Consider the following 15276-nt stretch of genomic DNA (forward strand, 5'->3'; position numbering starts at 1 on the left):
TGAACTCACCACAAAGGAGACATCGCTGCATCTGCACAAATTAGACACATGATAGCTTAAGACATTCCCGCATACCAATAAGGAGAGGTACTCTGTCCCTTCAAAGAAATGGTAACTTGTACTCCCAGCTAGACGCAGTTCTTGCAAAACGTACTATAGAAGCAGTTGTGCTACGGTGAAAATCCAAGTTTCCTCAAGAATTATTAAATAAGGAAAACCTCAAACGATCAAACTGTGCAACCCTATAAAGAGATTGCTTTTGAAAAACAGTTTAACCTTTAATTACTAACAATAAAAGGAAATTTAAAAAATAGAGAACCCTTGAGGAAAAAGACTCAGCATGTGATAAGCTCATTAAACATCACGTTTAATGAAAACGCTATTGTAAACAGCGGTAGGATATCTCCCCCGCCACTAACTGATTCAAATCACGTACAGTCCTCCCCAGGGTCAGCTCCAAACGGAGTCGGACTTCTACAGGCTTTGTTGTCAATATGTATTGTAACGCTGAAGTATTTTGCATGAATAAACTCCCACTATTTGTTGAATTCATTCACTAGCTCTAGTAAATAAAATAAAAGCAGCAAATAATTATTAATATGATGAAATGAAAAAGATTTCCTAGATTGCTAAAGACATAGATCATCAATCTGTGAGAAAATCTGATGCAAATTAGTTATCTTTAGGAAAAAAGTGTCTTTTGATTTTTTTTTTTAATTTATTTCATAGTGCCACTTTGTTTCCCAGACAGACACAAGTTTGTGCAAAACCAGCAGGGCAAGATAATGTTTTTTCCTTTTAATTCTTTGCTCCTCCAAATACTATTGTCTTTTCAGAAAGCCCAGTTTATGGTGTTAGCTCTCACGCTTCAGTGGCTCATGCACTACTTTCTTAAATAAGACGTACAGAGTTCAACGCACATAGCATCGAGTTTTTGATATCGCAGGCTGGCATCCTGCCGCCACACATGCATGTGTACACACACACCCCTGCCACGGTGTTAACCTCCTCTGGATTTTCCTTCGTTAAAACTAAGACAGCTATAGAGTAACAGCTATAGAGTAACAGCTATAGAGTAACAGCTATAGAGTAACAGCTATAGAGTAACAGCTATAGAGTAACAGCTATAGAGTAACAGCTATAGAGTAACAGCTATAGAGTAACAGCTATAGAGTAACAGCTATAGAGTAACAGCTATAGAGTAACAGCTATAGAGTAACAGCTTCATTTCTCCCATGCAAATATTTTTACAACGTATGTATGATGCCAACTTCTACGTTTCCTTCAACTTCTCCCAGTTTAGCTCTTCAGATGTTTTACTGCATTATTTCTTGATTACCGTATAGCACTGTATCTTGGTTATCACAATAGCGTCATCAATACGGTCGCTACCTTATCCTTCTGTTCCTCCACCCCAGGCGCTATGTCGTACCCCGGGCTGCGGCGGAAAGCCCAGTGACCATCTCCAGGCTGAGAGAAGCCTTGCATTACCAGCACCGCATCGCGTCTCCGACTGAGGTGCCAAGGAACTTCAAAGCGCCGGCAGCCTTCACTCGGGAGCGGCTCTCGTGGCGACAAGAATCTTTCGGCCAGACCTCGCAGCCGCTAAGGCACCGCCAGCAGCCGGGGGTGCGTGGAACACCGCTTTCGAGAGCGGCAGGGGCGCCGGGCGGCACGGCCCAGCAGGTCACCGCGCTGCTGCAGCACGCCGGCCCCGGCGCTCGGCAGCGGAGAGAAAGTCACCACAACCGAAGGCGCGTACAGGCTCGCCCCGCCGCGCCGCGCCGCGCCGCCTTACCCGCCATGGCCACGGCCCCCGGCATCTCTCAGATCACGAGAAGCGTCCTTCTCGCGCTCTGCCGGTCCTCCTCCCTGCGCGGCGGGGACGCCGGGGCGCGGGGCAGGGAGAGGGGCACGGGAGGAGGGGGAGGCAGAGGCAGAGGCGGCCGGGCCGCAGCCGCCTTCCCCCCGCCCCGCCGCGCTGCCCCGCCCGCCCCGCCCCGCCCCTCCCGGGCAGCGCCCCCGCCCCCGGGCGGCTCCCGGCCCCGCCCCTCGCCCGCCCGGGCCCTGCCGGCTGCGGGGCTGCGGCCCCGCTCTCTCCGCTCCGCTCGTCCCGCCGCTGCGCCGCCGGCAGTTAACACCCGCATGCCTCAAAGCATCCGCCTTGAAACTTCACTTCAGGCCCCGACGTTCGTTTCCTCCGAAGAGAGGAGCCGCCGCCGCGAGCGAGAAAGAGCCGCTTCCGGCACGACGGACCGCTGCGCGTCCCGCCCCGGCACGCCTTCTCGCCGCCGCTGGCCACAAAGTATCCAGACCGAACCTCGATAGGTGCTCGTCAGACGCCCTAAGTAGTTTACCCCTCATAAACAAAGAAAACCACAGGAAACCCTTTTGTTTCTCCGTCCGGAAACATTTGCTCCTTTGCCTATTAACAGTCACTCAGGGGCCGGGGGTTTTTGCTGTTTTCGTTTGTTTGGGGTCTTCGCAATGGAATCCTCTACGACCTAATTACATTATAAAGTGTCCCAAATTCTGCCGTCAAGGGTTTCGGAACGGTATTACTCTGGGTGCTTGTAGTATAGCAATGTAGTGCTCCAGCAGCTCTTACTGCTCGTAAAAAGGGATGCAATATGATAAAATAAAATGTAAAGGATCAGTATCTGATACAGCTGACCTTCTATTATAATAACAGTATTTCTATGGATTACACTGGATATCTCCAAAATTCTGATACACAGATACTTGGGCCAGCTGTTCACAGCCTTTGCCTGTGGCTCCGATTGCCAGCACCAACTTCCCAGCAAATTAACTGGGAAGTCTGGTAAACTAAATCTGATAGTGGCAACTTTGATGGGTCTGGATCATCTCTCAAATGGTCTTCTCAATGTGAGACTCAAATAATGACAACAAGAACAAACCAATCAACCCAAAAAACCTTCAATGACAACAAGAACAAACCAACCAACCCAAAAAACCTTCAATCATAAACATTCCTCTACTGTAGGCAATTACCTGTGTTGCCCCAGTGTCACGATGCTTTATTCCTGGTTTTGTAGACTTTGCAAACAAGATGAAACAAAGAATGAGTGGGGAACGTGAAGAAGCGTAGAGCTAAAACGCTATACTTCTCTATGTGGAGAGATTTCTCCACATGGAGCATTTAAGAGATACCTCTTCCCCACCTTTATTCATCTGCCTAAAGACACATGGACCAGACTCTGTAAAGTCCAGAGGGGTGGATATAAACAGTTATGAATACCTGAATGAAGTCTTTACTTGAAGAACTAACTATCTTTTCAATGCTTGACCAGACAGGTTTTATTTGTCTCTACAGATGATGTCGTTCTCAGCTATTGTTACCAGAAAATACATGCTGCATCGCCTGCATAAAGGGCTTTTTTACTTTGAGAGCACACCCATAGAACTGTTTTCCCTTTCACATAAATTATGCTACCATGTAGGCTTGGTTCTGCTGACAACAGTAAAATAAATCCCGATTAAAACAGCAACGTCACACAACCACAAGAGATGATTATCAAAGAAAGCAAAGACTTCTCAGGCAATCTACTCACGTACGAATTCCTAACGCTATCTATGTCCACAACACATCGTGCGTTTGGCCACATGTGGCTACCTGCATTCAAAGGGAGCTTCTCACCTCTTCTTCATTACACATCCTAGGAACACAATTTCTGCACAACTGAAGCTACAACCCAGAATTATTCAAAAAGAATTATAATCTTTGACTATTAACTTGAAATTCATGCCCTTTTAAAGGCCTTCTCTGTTACTTGATCCAGAAGCTGAATAGCAACATAAAATCTTCTGACACTACTTCAAATCATCGGGTATTTTCTCTTCCTTCAAGACTGTTTAACGAGTGTCCTCTCTCCATCCCTACCCACTTAAGAGTACAATTTTAAAGAGAAGCAGCGTTTATCATGAGTGAAAGATAAAACGTGTTGCATCCCATTTTTACAGTGCCAAAAGCCTCTAGCGATATGATTTTAAAAAAGCACAAAAGCTCGGCATAAAATATGGCGACCTTCTATTGGGATAACAGTGTTATGGCAATTGATCTGAAGGCGTGGCAAAGAATTGCCTTGACTAGAATTCAAACCCCACAGTACCCTAAGGGCTACACAAATGCCTTAAGCTGCTCTACAGGCTGACACTGAAGAATGTGCTCCATCCTACCCTTTCCCCATCCCTCCCCTGCTCTCTCACACCAGCATTAGTTGCCCGCTCTGACTGAAAACTATTCCTCCCTCTTGCCACCCCTGCCAAAAAGGTCAGCGTGCAGCGGGATCGCCGAAGCGGATCTCCCACTGCGTGGCTGCAAGCGGGAGCAGAGGGAAGGGGGCAGCAGCAAGAGGCTGATGAGGGCAGGAGAGGTGGGCTGCCAGTCTGCGCGGCAGAAAGAGCAGCACATTTCTGACTGTGCAGCGAGGCAAGAAAGAGATTCCCAGGACAGAGCAGACAGGGGTGCCTACGACGAGAAAGGTTTCGTGGTCAAAATGCAAATCTGATTAAAAGCAGTAGGAAAGGGAACTTTAATCAAGGTAGAGCAGATGGATCAGCAGCCTGTCCCTTCCTGTGAGTTCAAAACAGTTTATTAGCATTAATATCACTAATGAATGAACACAAAAGGATTTCTGCCCTGTGAAGGAAGAGACAGGGCTATGCAGGAGAAACTCCTAACGTAAGAAGTGGAAACTGAGCTGTTCCTTCAGGTGAATGGTTGAGAGATGGGCAGCAGGCAAGCAGAGGCACCGCAGGGTGCTCTGAGAGCAGAGAACCACCCCTAAGGGGGAATGGGGAGCATCCCCCACCGCCGACACCGACAGCTTCAATGCACAACCCGTTTGTATCTGAACTCTGCTATGGAGAAAACCTGTCCCAGCAAAACAACGCCCTAGAAGAAGCACTTGAGCAACCAAGAGATCACTTGAGCAACTACCTGTTCACTAGGAGATGGCTAGTTGAGCCCCATTTCAACTTCTCACTCCATTTAGCATCCAGGCCTCTACAATCTGTCCATTGAACACAGGTTTTTACTTACCATTTGTTCCAGCGGCCTCTGCTTGCTCTCCAGCTGGTTCTTGGAGGGGTGAAGCCACCTCTGGCTGCTGCCCATCCAGCTCCTGAGGTGCTGTAACAGCTTCTGGCTGCTGTGGCTCCTGTGGTGGGGCATCATGCTCCAAATTGTCTTCATTAACATCAGGTATTGGTAAACTTGCATCTAAAACCTGCAAGGTCAAGTATTGGTCGTAGGGAAGGAGAAAGAGAGAAGGGGGAAAAAAAAAAAAAGGAACATCAATATTAGGCCAGTTCCCCCCCCGAATATTGTTCTTTCATTCTCATTTTGCATATATACATGCAAGCATTTTGGGAAATAAATACTTCTGCGCAGTATTCCTCTTTTTCAAAATTATTAACTTTAATAAATCAAAGTACTTCCATGAGGAAAAAAAACCACAATACATAATCTGGGACTATTTATTTCACTGTTCTCTCACATGAAATATGTGGAAGAAGCAAGCCTTACAGACAATGGCCTATAACCTTGTGTAGAAATTGGTTTCTAGCATGAAGGAAAACTCCAGGGTAACGTGAACCTAGCTGATGGAAAGATATTTTTCATTCTTCAAAATGTCTGGCACAATTGCTCTGATATATGCATGAATCCTGTCTCCATTACAACCTTTGGTATCACTCCTCTGCGGATGTGCTTATCTTACCATCATAAACAATACAACTACAAAGAAACTGAACTATTCAGGACAGAAAGCGGAATATATAAATCCCATGAGGAAATTCAGTGAAACTGGGATTAAAACTAGAATTTTTGGGCCTCAGTTATTAGGCAGAGATTATTCTTACAGGGGGGAAAAAGCTTTGCAATTCTGTGGGACTCTGCACTATAATATTTGAAATTTTTTTTCTAGATCTGCTTATATGTGTAAAAACAACCAACTCTTTTTCAGCTTCCACATTTGACACGTTTTAGTTACTTTCAGAATTTGTATTGGCTTGCCATATAACAAGGAAAATACTTTTAAAATAAAAATATGCTTCTGAAAGTATGAAATGTGTTGTGGTCCTTAAAAATACTTCCTTACCTTTTAATTATTTGTTTAATTAACTAGCTTTCCAAGTGATTGTATTACCTTCCAACAGAAGCCATTTCAACTAATTAAGCACGTCTTAAATCTCTATTCCTGACGCATAGGTTTAAAGTTCCTCTGGTAGAACAGCAAACCTTAATTACATATCATTGTCTTATTACTCAGCTGTACTCCCAAAATACTGCCATTGAAGCCCTGTTAATTAAGTGAAGGAACCACAGATACATCCCATCTTTCAGTGTCATGTAACGTCCAAACGCTTGAAGCGCCAAACTGGGATCAGAAAGATGCCACATTCCTGACGATCCTCTTCCAAAACCACTAAAACACACTTCTGAATGGGGAGATCCATTTATTTATTTTTATTAGCAATTAGCCCGCTGCAACGGCATTTCAGATCAACACACCACGTGCCGGGCAAACGGCTTTCCCCTGATCGTCCGACCGCCTTTTCACGTGCCAGGCGGGATCCGAGAGAAGCGCCGTACCCCCGCTTCCACGGGCAACAAAGTGTGCGTTCGGGTTGCCAATTTTCAGTTCAGAAGCCCTTAATTAAGCCAAATTGTTTCCACCTGGCGTTGCTGCGCTCCTCAAAGCTGCCTTTCACAGCCACATAATCCACCTCACGAAAAAGGACCCCATTCTGCTCTACTGCCAACACCACAGATGGAATAATTTGGCTTCAGAGTTTTCACATGCTGAGACCAGATATTAAATAGAAGAAATACGGAATGGCTCAACACTCAGATTACATTCCCGCTTCTCACATCATCCTTCTCATAAATCTAAAACACAGGAACTCAGGAGGAATAAAAATGCCACACCGCCGAACAAAGGCACGTAAACTCTGGGCAGCTCTTCTGCAGCTGCACACAGCATTAACTGAATGGTAGTAACAGATTAAAGACTAGCAACAAATAGACACAGAAAATAACAACCTAATTCTTGAAGGGCTTTGAGATTCTTCAATACAAATTTATTAAAGGACAATTTTTTTTTTTTTTAAATGAGAAATTTTACTCATTCATTCTTGTAAGACAACTGCTAGTCCTGCAAACACAAGAACAACCTTAACTTTACTGGCTCTGAGGGCACTCGGCTATCTGAAGCCACGGATATTTCAAGATGACACCCTCAGAATTAGCACCAACAATTCTTTGCAGTCACAAGAAAGGCAACAGCGCTGAATATCTTACCACTCCTCACTGTATTCAAAGATTTCCCTGCCTTTCTTTCCAAACCTCCCCTAGTCAGCAAACCATTTTAAAGCTAGAGTCATATGTATAGACGTATATGTACAGACATATAAAGTCTACCGTTTGCTTAAGTGCCTAATATGGACCTGTGGACTCTGCAAGGAACCAGGGTACAAAGGGACTGGGTACCCCAATGCAGTACAACTTGTCTTCTTTTTAAGTTGAGCCCCGAGTGTTACGACAAAATATTAACTATGGTAACACTTAATATTTCCCCAGCTCTGAATTTATTCTACAGTTGTGATGCGTTCAGGAAAACAGTGACTATATATGATCCCAAAGATCTGGGATCAAAATTCAGAAGTCACTGGATCTAGCAGATAACCCTTTGCATCCATAAAATGCTGTGATACATTTAATTCTGTTCTTCATACTGGAAGGTAAAAACATTACTAAATGTAAGACTATAAGCAGTTCTTACTACCAGCTAGTATAATTATAATCCCTGTTCACTCTGTATGTAAATTCAGTTTTGAAAGCAGGACCCATCAGTCACAACTGAGTAAAAATGTAAATACTTGAAAAACCTCAGTATTTTCAAATTTGACCAGACCTGCAGTATAACCCTACCCTGCCAGGGAATAAGGACCTTTTTACCCCAGTCTCTTGGGAAAGAGTTTGATGTGATTCTTGGCCATAGAAAGGCAAATTTAGATTTTCAAATCAAGTGTTCTGCTTTAAATAATTGAATAATCAAAACTAGTAAAACAATAGCATTTTTTGCAAATTAAAATGTGTTCAAAGGAGAAGAAAATATGCATCTTGGGGGGGGTTGTAATGTGAAGGGAGACTCAACAGCATCATTAGTTTAAAAAAAAAAAAAAAAAAGGTTTCTGTTCTGAGAAAAGTTGCTCAGGCTGTTTATGAGGGTCAGTGCAGTCTGTCCCACTGCATTAGTCCTCAAAAGAAACTAATTTCAGTTTTCACTGACATTAACTGCTTCATTTCTCTGAAGGGATCTAAACCGCAGTTTAGTCCAATTATGTCTAATTTAGTGAGCTGTGTTCTTAATTCCATTGAGAATAGCTGTAAAGCTTAGAATAGTTGTAAAGCTTAGACAAATATAAAGTCAAAGTTTAGAGAGATGGGTGAAAACCTTAAAGACAAAATTAATGGTATTAGGAATCTCGTTATTCAGCTCCATGTATTTATGTACAGGTAACGAGACATTACAGTTGGCAGGTTTATCAACATTTATCAGGTTTCTGCGGCACACATTCATTGTTCTCCTTTGATTATTAATTAGTTTATGAATGTGCTGTCTCATAAATGCAGGAGAAAACAGAGAGCTGGTGATCCAGTTCACTGATCCTTCAGCTTCTTCATTTCCCCAAACAAAGGACCATCAGTGAAGCAACACTTGTCATGCCACTACTATACATCATGCATGTATTTTTAAAATATTTCCCTCATATCCACCACAAAGGTGGAAGCGGCTAAAGGGCGGACACACAGCTAATGAGACTAAAATGCACAGGGCTTGGTTGCCCACATCACTCTAACCAACAGCAGCTTCTGCTCCATTTTGCATGTAGCATTAGGTCCAACTGTTGGACCCCACTAAATGCATACAAAATTCAAAACGTATAAGGTATGGATGAACAGCAGGTCCTTGATCTCTCGGTGTACGTTAGCACATGCTTCATTCGTGTGCTATTCTGGAGGGGCTAGCAGCAGCACCCAGCTTCTTCCCCCACCAGCAATCACCACCATTCCCAACATTCCTTGTACCAGACCCAAATCATTCCAGGAATTCCTCGCACCAGGCCCAAATGCACCAGAGTTAATTTTGCCTCATTCTGTTAATCCTACTACACTGATTCTACATTAGATTACTAAAATAGCCAGATCCAGCTGTCTGAACAACTGAGCAAACTAACATAATGGTCCGTAATATTTTTCCTGAAGTTTGATTTTGAAACTTTGGGAAAGCTTGCAGCACTGTTGGTCTGCTCTGGGGGTCTGCTCTTAACACACGCTGCTTCATGAAAAAGATCTTCAAACACCAACATTTGGAAAAAGACCTGAATTTAGGTCGTTCCAACTCTTTGTTCACAGCAGTTTGTCTTCTTTTGCATTAGCTAGGGCATTAGAGGTTCGTGGGACATTGCAACTTCCAGGTGGAGAAAACATAAGGCCCTTATTCTATAAGGCACATAACAGCATACTTAATTTCAGTACCTTATTTCTGGGTACCGCCTCCTGCAGACAAAGCCAAGAGCCTTCTCCTTACCTTCCGTTCCCTCAGGCTTATCCTCTTCTGTCCTAACTCTCAGCCTGACTTCGCTGTGACACCTCCTTATGGACGACTACCCTCGAAATCCACAAGGCTACAACAAAACCGACAGGTGTTGCTCCCAAATCATCTCTGTGATCTCTTTTTGCAACCTGTGGAGGAAGCATTGCTCCCAACCTGTCATTCTGGTCCACACCTTAAGCTGATCCCACCTGAGCTCCTTCCCAGGCCTCACAGCTTTCAGCTCTTTCTGCATAGCAGTCCTCGGACACCACCTTGTCTAAGCATCCACATAGGTACAACTCATCCAGACGCTAAGGATCAGTTAGAACAAGGACTGAGCACAAAGCAAGTTATTCTCCTTTCAGTGACTACAACCACGGCTTGCATTTCCAAACAGAAGGACTTTCAAAGACCCGACACTCCTCTTTGCATCTCTTTAGCCTCCATCACATCAAACACAAGCTAATTGCTTTGGCTTTCAAAGTGGCCGGACACTCCCTCTACCAGCTCCCTCTTATCTCCTGTATGATTAGGGGGTTATTTCACACTTTTGGTGGATCCATGACACCAGTTTCCATTGTGCATTTTTTCAATTAAGCATTTTTATGCTTTCTCCCCAGTCACCCCACAGGCATGGGCTGACCTCCAAACCTCACCACCAAACTACATCAGCCTCTTCCTTCCCAGTCAGAAGAGAAGTACTGAAAGGGAATCGGACCCTGCTGAACCAGGAGAACCCTGCGGCCTCATCATTCAGACCAAATGCCTCAAACTGGGGCTGTTAGAGACGCAGTCTAGGGACTTTCCTCTGGTACTTGATTAAGCTTAGTTTTACCATCGCTAATGTAGTATTTTCAGGCTGACTCAGCTCCCGCACCAGAACGCAGTTGTTTCAACAGCAGATGTAAGTCTGTCCCAGCTGTTATTTGTCAGGCACTCAGACAATAAGACACTCTGACATCTCAGCTGGTAACCTCTTTAGAAGAGACAGTTCCAAATATTTACTGTCTAGCAGACACTTGCTCTCATTACAAGGCAGGTAGCGTAATCAAGTTACTACTCAGAAATGGGAACCATCCCGAAAACACCATTTGAACGACTCACTGCTCTTGAGTGGGGGCCCTTGCACGTGAACAAGCCAGGAATTCATCACACGACATTTTAAAGCCATCAATTCCCATAAAAGATTATCTCTGCCAAACCTAGATTTTGCTGCAAGAATAGGTTACTAGCATGCCAGTATTTTTCCAGATTCTCTCTTTAAAAGTTTCCCTATGCTGTTTCAGGTAGCTGTTCCAACACAGCTCTGCTCCCTCAGCAGGGCCACAGAAAGAAACCGGTATTAAAACTGGTACTTTGAGCTTCTAAACAAAATAAAAGCAGGGGGGCGATCACAGTTGCTTTAGCTGAGATGTTGGTAGGATGACGCAGCTCTCCTTGCATTGCCCACGTGGGACCTCAGAGGACACCGCTGCGGAAGCAGCGTGCCGGCATCTTTTTCCAGCTCTGCCTGATGCTCAGCATCCAAATGGGAAGTTGGGCGAGAGGTGTGCCACTGCTGTGAACAGAGAGGGAGCTCACAAGATGGAGATGCCCGAACTAATCTAGCCATGTGCCGCCACCAACAGAAGTGCCACCCAGCTCCCTGCCCAATCCCGGTCGCAAGGTCCTGCCTGCTCCCCTGCACCTCCTGCTTCTGCTGTCCAAGTCCCAGAAGCCAACACATCTCGCTAAATCAGCAGAGAACGACCTTGCCAAAGAAGCTGAACAGCCTTCTAGGGGGTTAGCTCCTTGAATGAGCTCACCCAGTGCCAGCAGCAGCAGAGGGGAAGCTGCAGGTGCCCCAGGGAGGAGGCAGGAGCACAGGACCCATCCCATCAGACACCTCAAAGTTTTTTGTTGGTCTGGGACACCCGAGGTTCGTCTGGTCTCCTCTGTGAGACTTGTTCCCCCTTCTAGCACTATTATTATTGAAATCTGTTAAATCTTTCTCAGGCCAAGCTTCAGGCCTCTGTGCTGCTCAGGGCAGTCTGACGGGGAGGTTTCACAAGCAGACAGGGTCTACCAGCTCGCTGCCGCCAACAGGGAACGTTTTTTCATTTCCCCTCCTGCCCTGCTGCAGATGCTTGCCTTGTCCCAGCTCTGGGTCTCACCTGGGCATCGTAGGAGTCAAATGAGCTCACTAATATATCAGTGAACTGGCCCAGCACAAAAAAAAAAAATCCACTGTTTCCTGAAGGGTTAGCAAGTTGAACCTGCTTACGGAAAGGCAAGATGAGGACCAGACACGGTGCGAGGTGGGACTGCAGCAGCTGGGGCAAGACAGAGAGGAAGAAAAGGAGGGGGGAAAGAGTATGGCTGCTCAAACAGCAAGGAGATAACTCCATCAGCCTTCTGTGGGACCACACCCTGTCCCTTGCTTTCAACAGGACTTTGGGTGTTGATTCACAAATCCAATGAATTCCGTTCAGGCATGCGAATGGATTAGTTCCTCCAGGATCTGTCACGCTCCCCTGCAGAGGGGGCTTCCCGCAGCGGCGTGGCTATGCAAGATAAGGAGCAGCTCCTCCACTGCCAGAGTTTAAGCCTTGCCTGCTACAGTAAGAAAACCCACCAGTTTCAAGTCCCAGTAACATGCTGGGCTGGAAACTCTGGAGCTGCTTTATGTGTAATTCACCAGCAACTTGTGAAAGGATGGGGTGAAGAGCTGAGGCCCTAACCTGCCGAGCCCACGTTTAACCTGCAGTGCTTGCGAGCCAACACCCAAAGGCTCCTGAATACCTCTGGCACTGTAGACCAAGTGCTCTACAGGGTCTCACACCTCCTGGGCTGTAGGAGCGAGAAACGCTGAAACATGTACTCCCCCTTCCAGTAACTAGGACACCTCAAAAGCTGGTACCTGGCCAAAGAGTCACATGTGAATAACAAAACAGCTTAAAGACTATAAATTTGGCCCTTTCTAGAAGAAAAGGCAAACAGGTTTTCCATCTTGTACAAAATACAACTATGGCATGAAAGAAACTTGATTAAATATTTTGAGGAATTTCAAGTGACAAAAAAGCACAACTGCTGTGAGATTTTATAACCTGTATTAGACTAGTTGCCTAGACAATTTATTTGCGATTGACTTGCCAAGGCTCACTCAAGTTGGGTTCCATTAAAGTCAGTTTTCAAGTTTTTCTTCTAAAAGAGGGGGTTGTGATAAGTGTTTTAATTTGGAACTTCTCAAGAAAGAAGACCATCCTTCAAAATGTCCCCATTGTATCTTCTGCAAACAAATTAGTTCTTTGACAGATTTCTCCAGGGGCATTGCAGGATCTGACAATTTTCAGATTCAAAGGGCTGAAAGAAATAACGATGAAAAGTTGTGTCACAAATCTGCATGAAACTACCTTACAAGAATAGACTGAGATACAAAAAAAGTATGACTGAACTTCATTAAAACTTATTTTTCTTTTTATTTAATGTAATGGAAGGCAAAACCAGTTGTTTTAGAACAGCAGTAATACAACTTATTACAGCAGTGAAATGATAAAAAGAACTTCCCCACCTTTAAACAGTTCTGCTTAAGTAACAAGGCAAAAATCTATTAGAAAACATTTTTCCTGAAGTGTCGAAGACATAAAACACCGTATTAACAACAACAATCTGTGCTTGAGAACAGCATCAATGGTATTCTCTTTTTTTGGGGTCTCAGTTCCCATAACTGGAGAAATATGGCTATGAATGTTATATCCCTTCTTTGAAAGTCACACTATCTTCATTTTTAAAGAATCACAGTAGCCGAATGCTCGCCCTCTGTAAGTTCACGCATGTCTAAATTTCAGCATCTGAATTCTAAAATTGCCCACCACAACTGCTAAATATTTTGTTAACCAACACCAACCCCCAACCGCCTATTTGGTTAAAAAGAAAATAAAATCAATCAAAGTTAAAGTTCATTCTCAATGTGGTTTTCAAATCTGTCAAAACACGCACAAGGAGGTCTAGTGGCAGCCAGGAACTATGGGAAATTCAACTTGAAAGTTAGATCTGAACCACAAGGTCAAAGAAACAAAGTCATAACCAGTTCTCAAGCTCTAACACACCCACACACCAGCTACAGAAACTTCTGAGCAACCCTGCTCCGAGGGCCCAAACTCCGAAGAGCCCAAAGGAGGGGATCTCGGTATAACGTGGCATTATTTCTCTGCTAACAAACTAACGTCTAACCCCAAAGCAACGCTGTGTAAACACGCAGATGCACATAACCTCCCTTTCAGTCCCAGAATCCCCCAAACGCGCCTATTCCAGAGGGATAAATGGGTTCATTCATAATCTATTTTTAAGCACCAGACATGTTTTAAAAGAATGTCTTTCAATTCTTCAACGTCTTTATTAAAAATAACACATACCTAGAGCTCCTCTACTCCCTGCTGGCCGAGAGTTAGCCAGCCGCTCCCCTTTCCCCCCTGTGCGGTACGACACCACGAAAGCCATCGCTACAGCCCACGCCGCGGCACCGCCGCCCCCTTCCCCGCCCGCCCGCGGCGGCGGGGCGGGGGGGCTGCGGCCCAGGTGAGCCTGAGGCTGGGGGCGGCGGGATGGGCTGCGAGGGCGGGGGGACGCACCGAGGCCGGCGCCCGGCTGCAGAAACGGCATCCCCGGCGGGGCTGGCCGCGCCCCGACGCGCCTCCCACCTGCGTCCTGGGGAGGGCAGAGGACGGGGGCAGGCTGCGGGAGCCCCGGGCACCGCTGCGAGCGGCTGCAGGACCGCAGTCAGGCGGTTTCTTGGCGCAGACCCCGCCGCGGGTAACGGGTGGGTGCGGCCCTCCTCCCCCCCGCGGCCGCACACAAAAGCGGCGGCGTCCCCGCGGCCGCCCTCGCCCCCCGCCCCGCCGCTGCCGCCGCCGCCGCCGGCGGGAGTTTTATGACTGCGGCGCTGGCCGTGGCGCAGTCCCGGCCCCGCAGCCGCCGCCGCCGCGCCCCGGCTCCCCGCCCGCCCCAGAGGGTGCCCGCCGGCCGCGGCAGGTGCCCGCCGCCGGGGCGGGAAAGTTTCCCGGGGCCGGGGGTGCGGCGGGAGCCGCCGCCGCCCCGCGCCCCCCCCCCCCCTCCCCCCCCGGCTCCCCGCCGCCCCTGCCTTACCTTGGCGGGCTCCGCCGGCGGCTGGGGCGCCGCCGCTTCTTCTGCCGGCAGCGGCTCCGGGGGGGTGCGGGGGGGCCCGGCGGCGGCCCCGTCCCCGTCCTGCGGGGCGGGCGGCTCGGCGGAGCTGCCGGCGCCCATGGCGCTGCCCCGCGGCCGTGCGGAGCTACGGGCGCGGGCTGGCGGAGGGCGGCGGCGGCGCAGCCGGGAGTGAAGGCGCCCGGTTCTCCGCGAACTCCTTTAGGGAGCGAGAGGAGGGCAGAAAAAAAAGGAGGAAGAAAAAAACGAGCGAGCGAGCGAGAGCCAGCGAGGAAAATCACCTCCTCCCCTGGTCCCCCCGCCCGTCTGCCTCTTGCTCCATCACATGAGCAGAGCCCCGGACACGCCTTGCAGCATCAAATCGGGCTGATAAGGAGCGGCCAAGGGGGGCAGCGCCCTGCGCTCCGCCGCCGCCGCCCCGCCGGCCGGGGGCCGCCCCCCTCCCGGGCACCGCCGGTGCCGCCGGGGTGGGGACACCGCCCGGCCCCGGCCC

The 15276-nt window shown here is 47.4% G+C and overlaps 1 protein-coding gene across 3 annotated transcripts in view; it reads right to left on the reverse strand.

Moving 5' to 3' along the window:
• Positions 1–14900, reverse strand: part of AKAP12 (A-kinase anchoring protein 12) — a 31934-nt gene extending 17034 nt beyond the window's left edge. Inside the window, exons 1-2 of one of the 3 annotated variants that reach the window (XM_075498984.1) lie at positions 14748–14900; positions 5063–5249 (exon numbers count right to left, since the gene is read on the reverse strand). In XM_075498984.1, coding sequence (XP_075355099.1) covers positions 5063–5249; positions 14748–14885 — 325 coding nt within the window. In that variant the 5' untranslated portion in view covers positions 14886–14900. Of the gene's footprint in view, positions 1–9; positions 107–1798; positions 1975–5062; positions 5250–14747 lie in introns of those variants that run through there. The other 2 variants (XM_075498985.1, XM_075498986.1) reach the window with 2 other exon arrangements.
• Positions 14901–15276: the final 376 nt, after the last annotated feature.

The sequence above is a fragment of the Mycteria americana genome, chromosome 3, assembly GCF_035582795.1.
Source record: "Mycteria americana isolate JAX WOST 10 ecotype Jacksonville Zoo and Gardens chromosome 3, USCA_MyAme_1.0, whole genome shotgun sequence".
In the NCBI taxonomy this organism is placed as follows: domain Eukaryota; kingdom Metazoa; phylum Chordata; class Aves; order Ciconiiformes; family Ciconiidae; genus Mycteria; species Mycteria americana.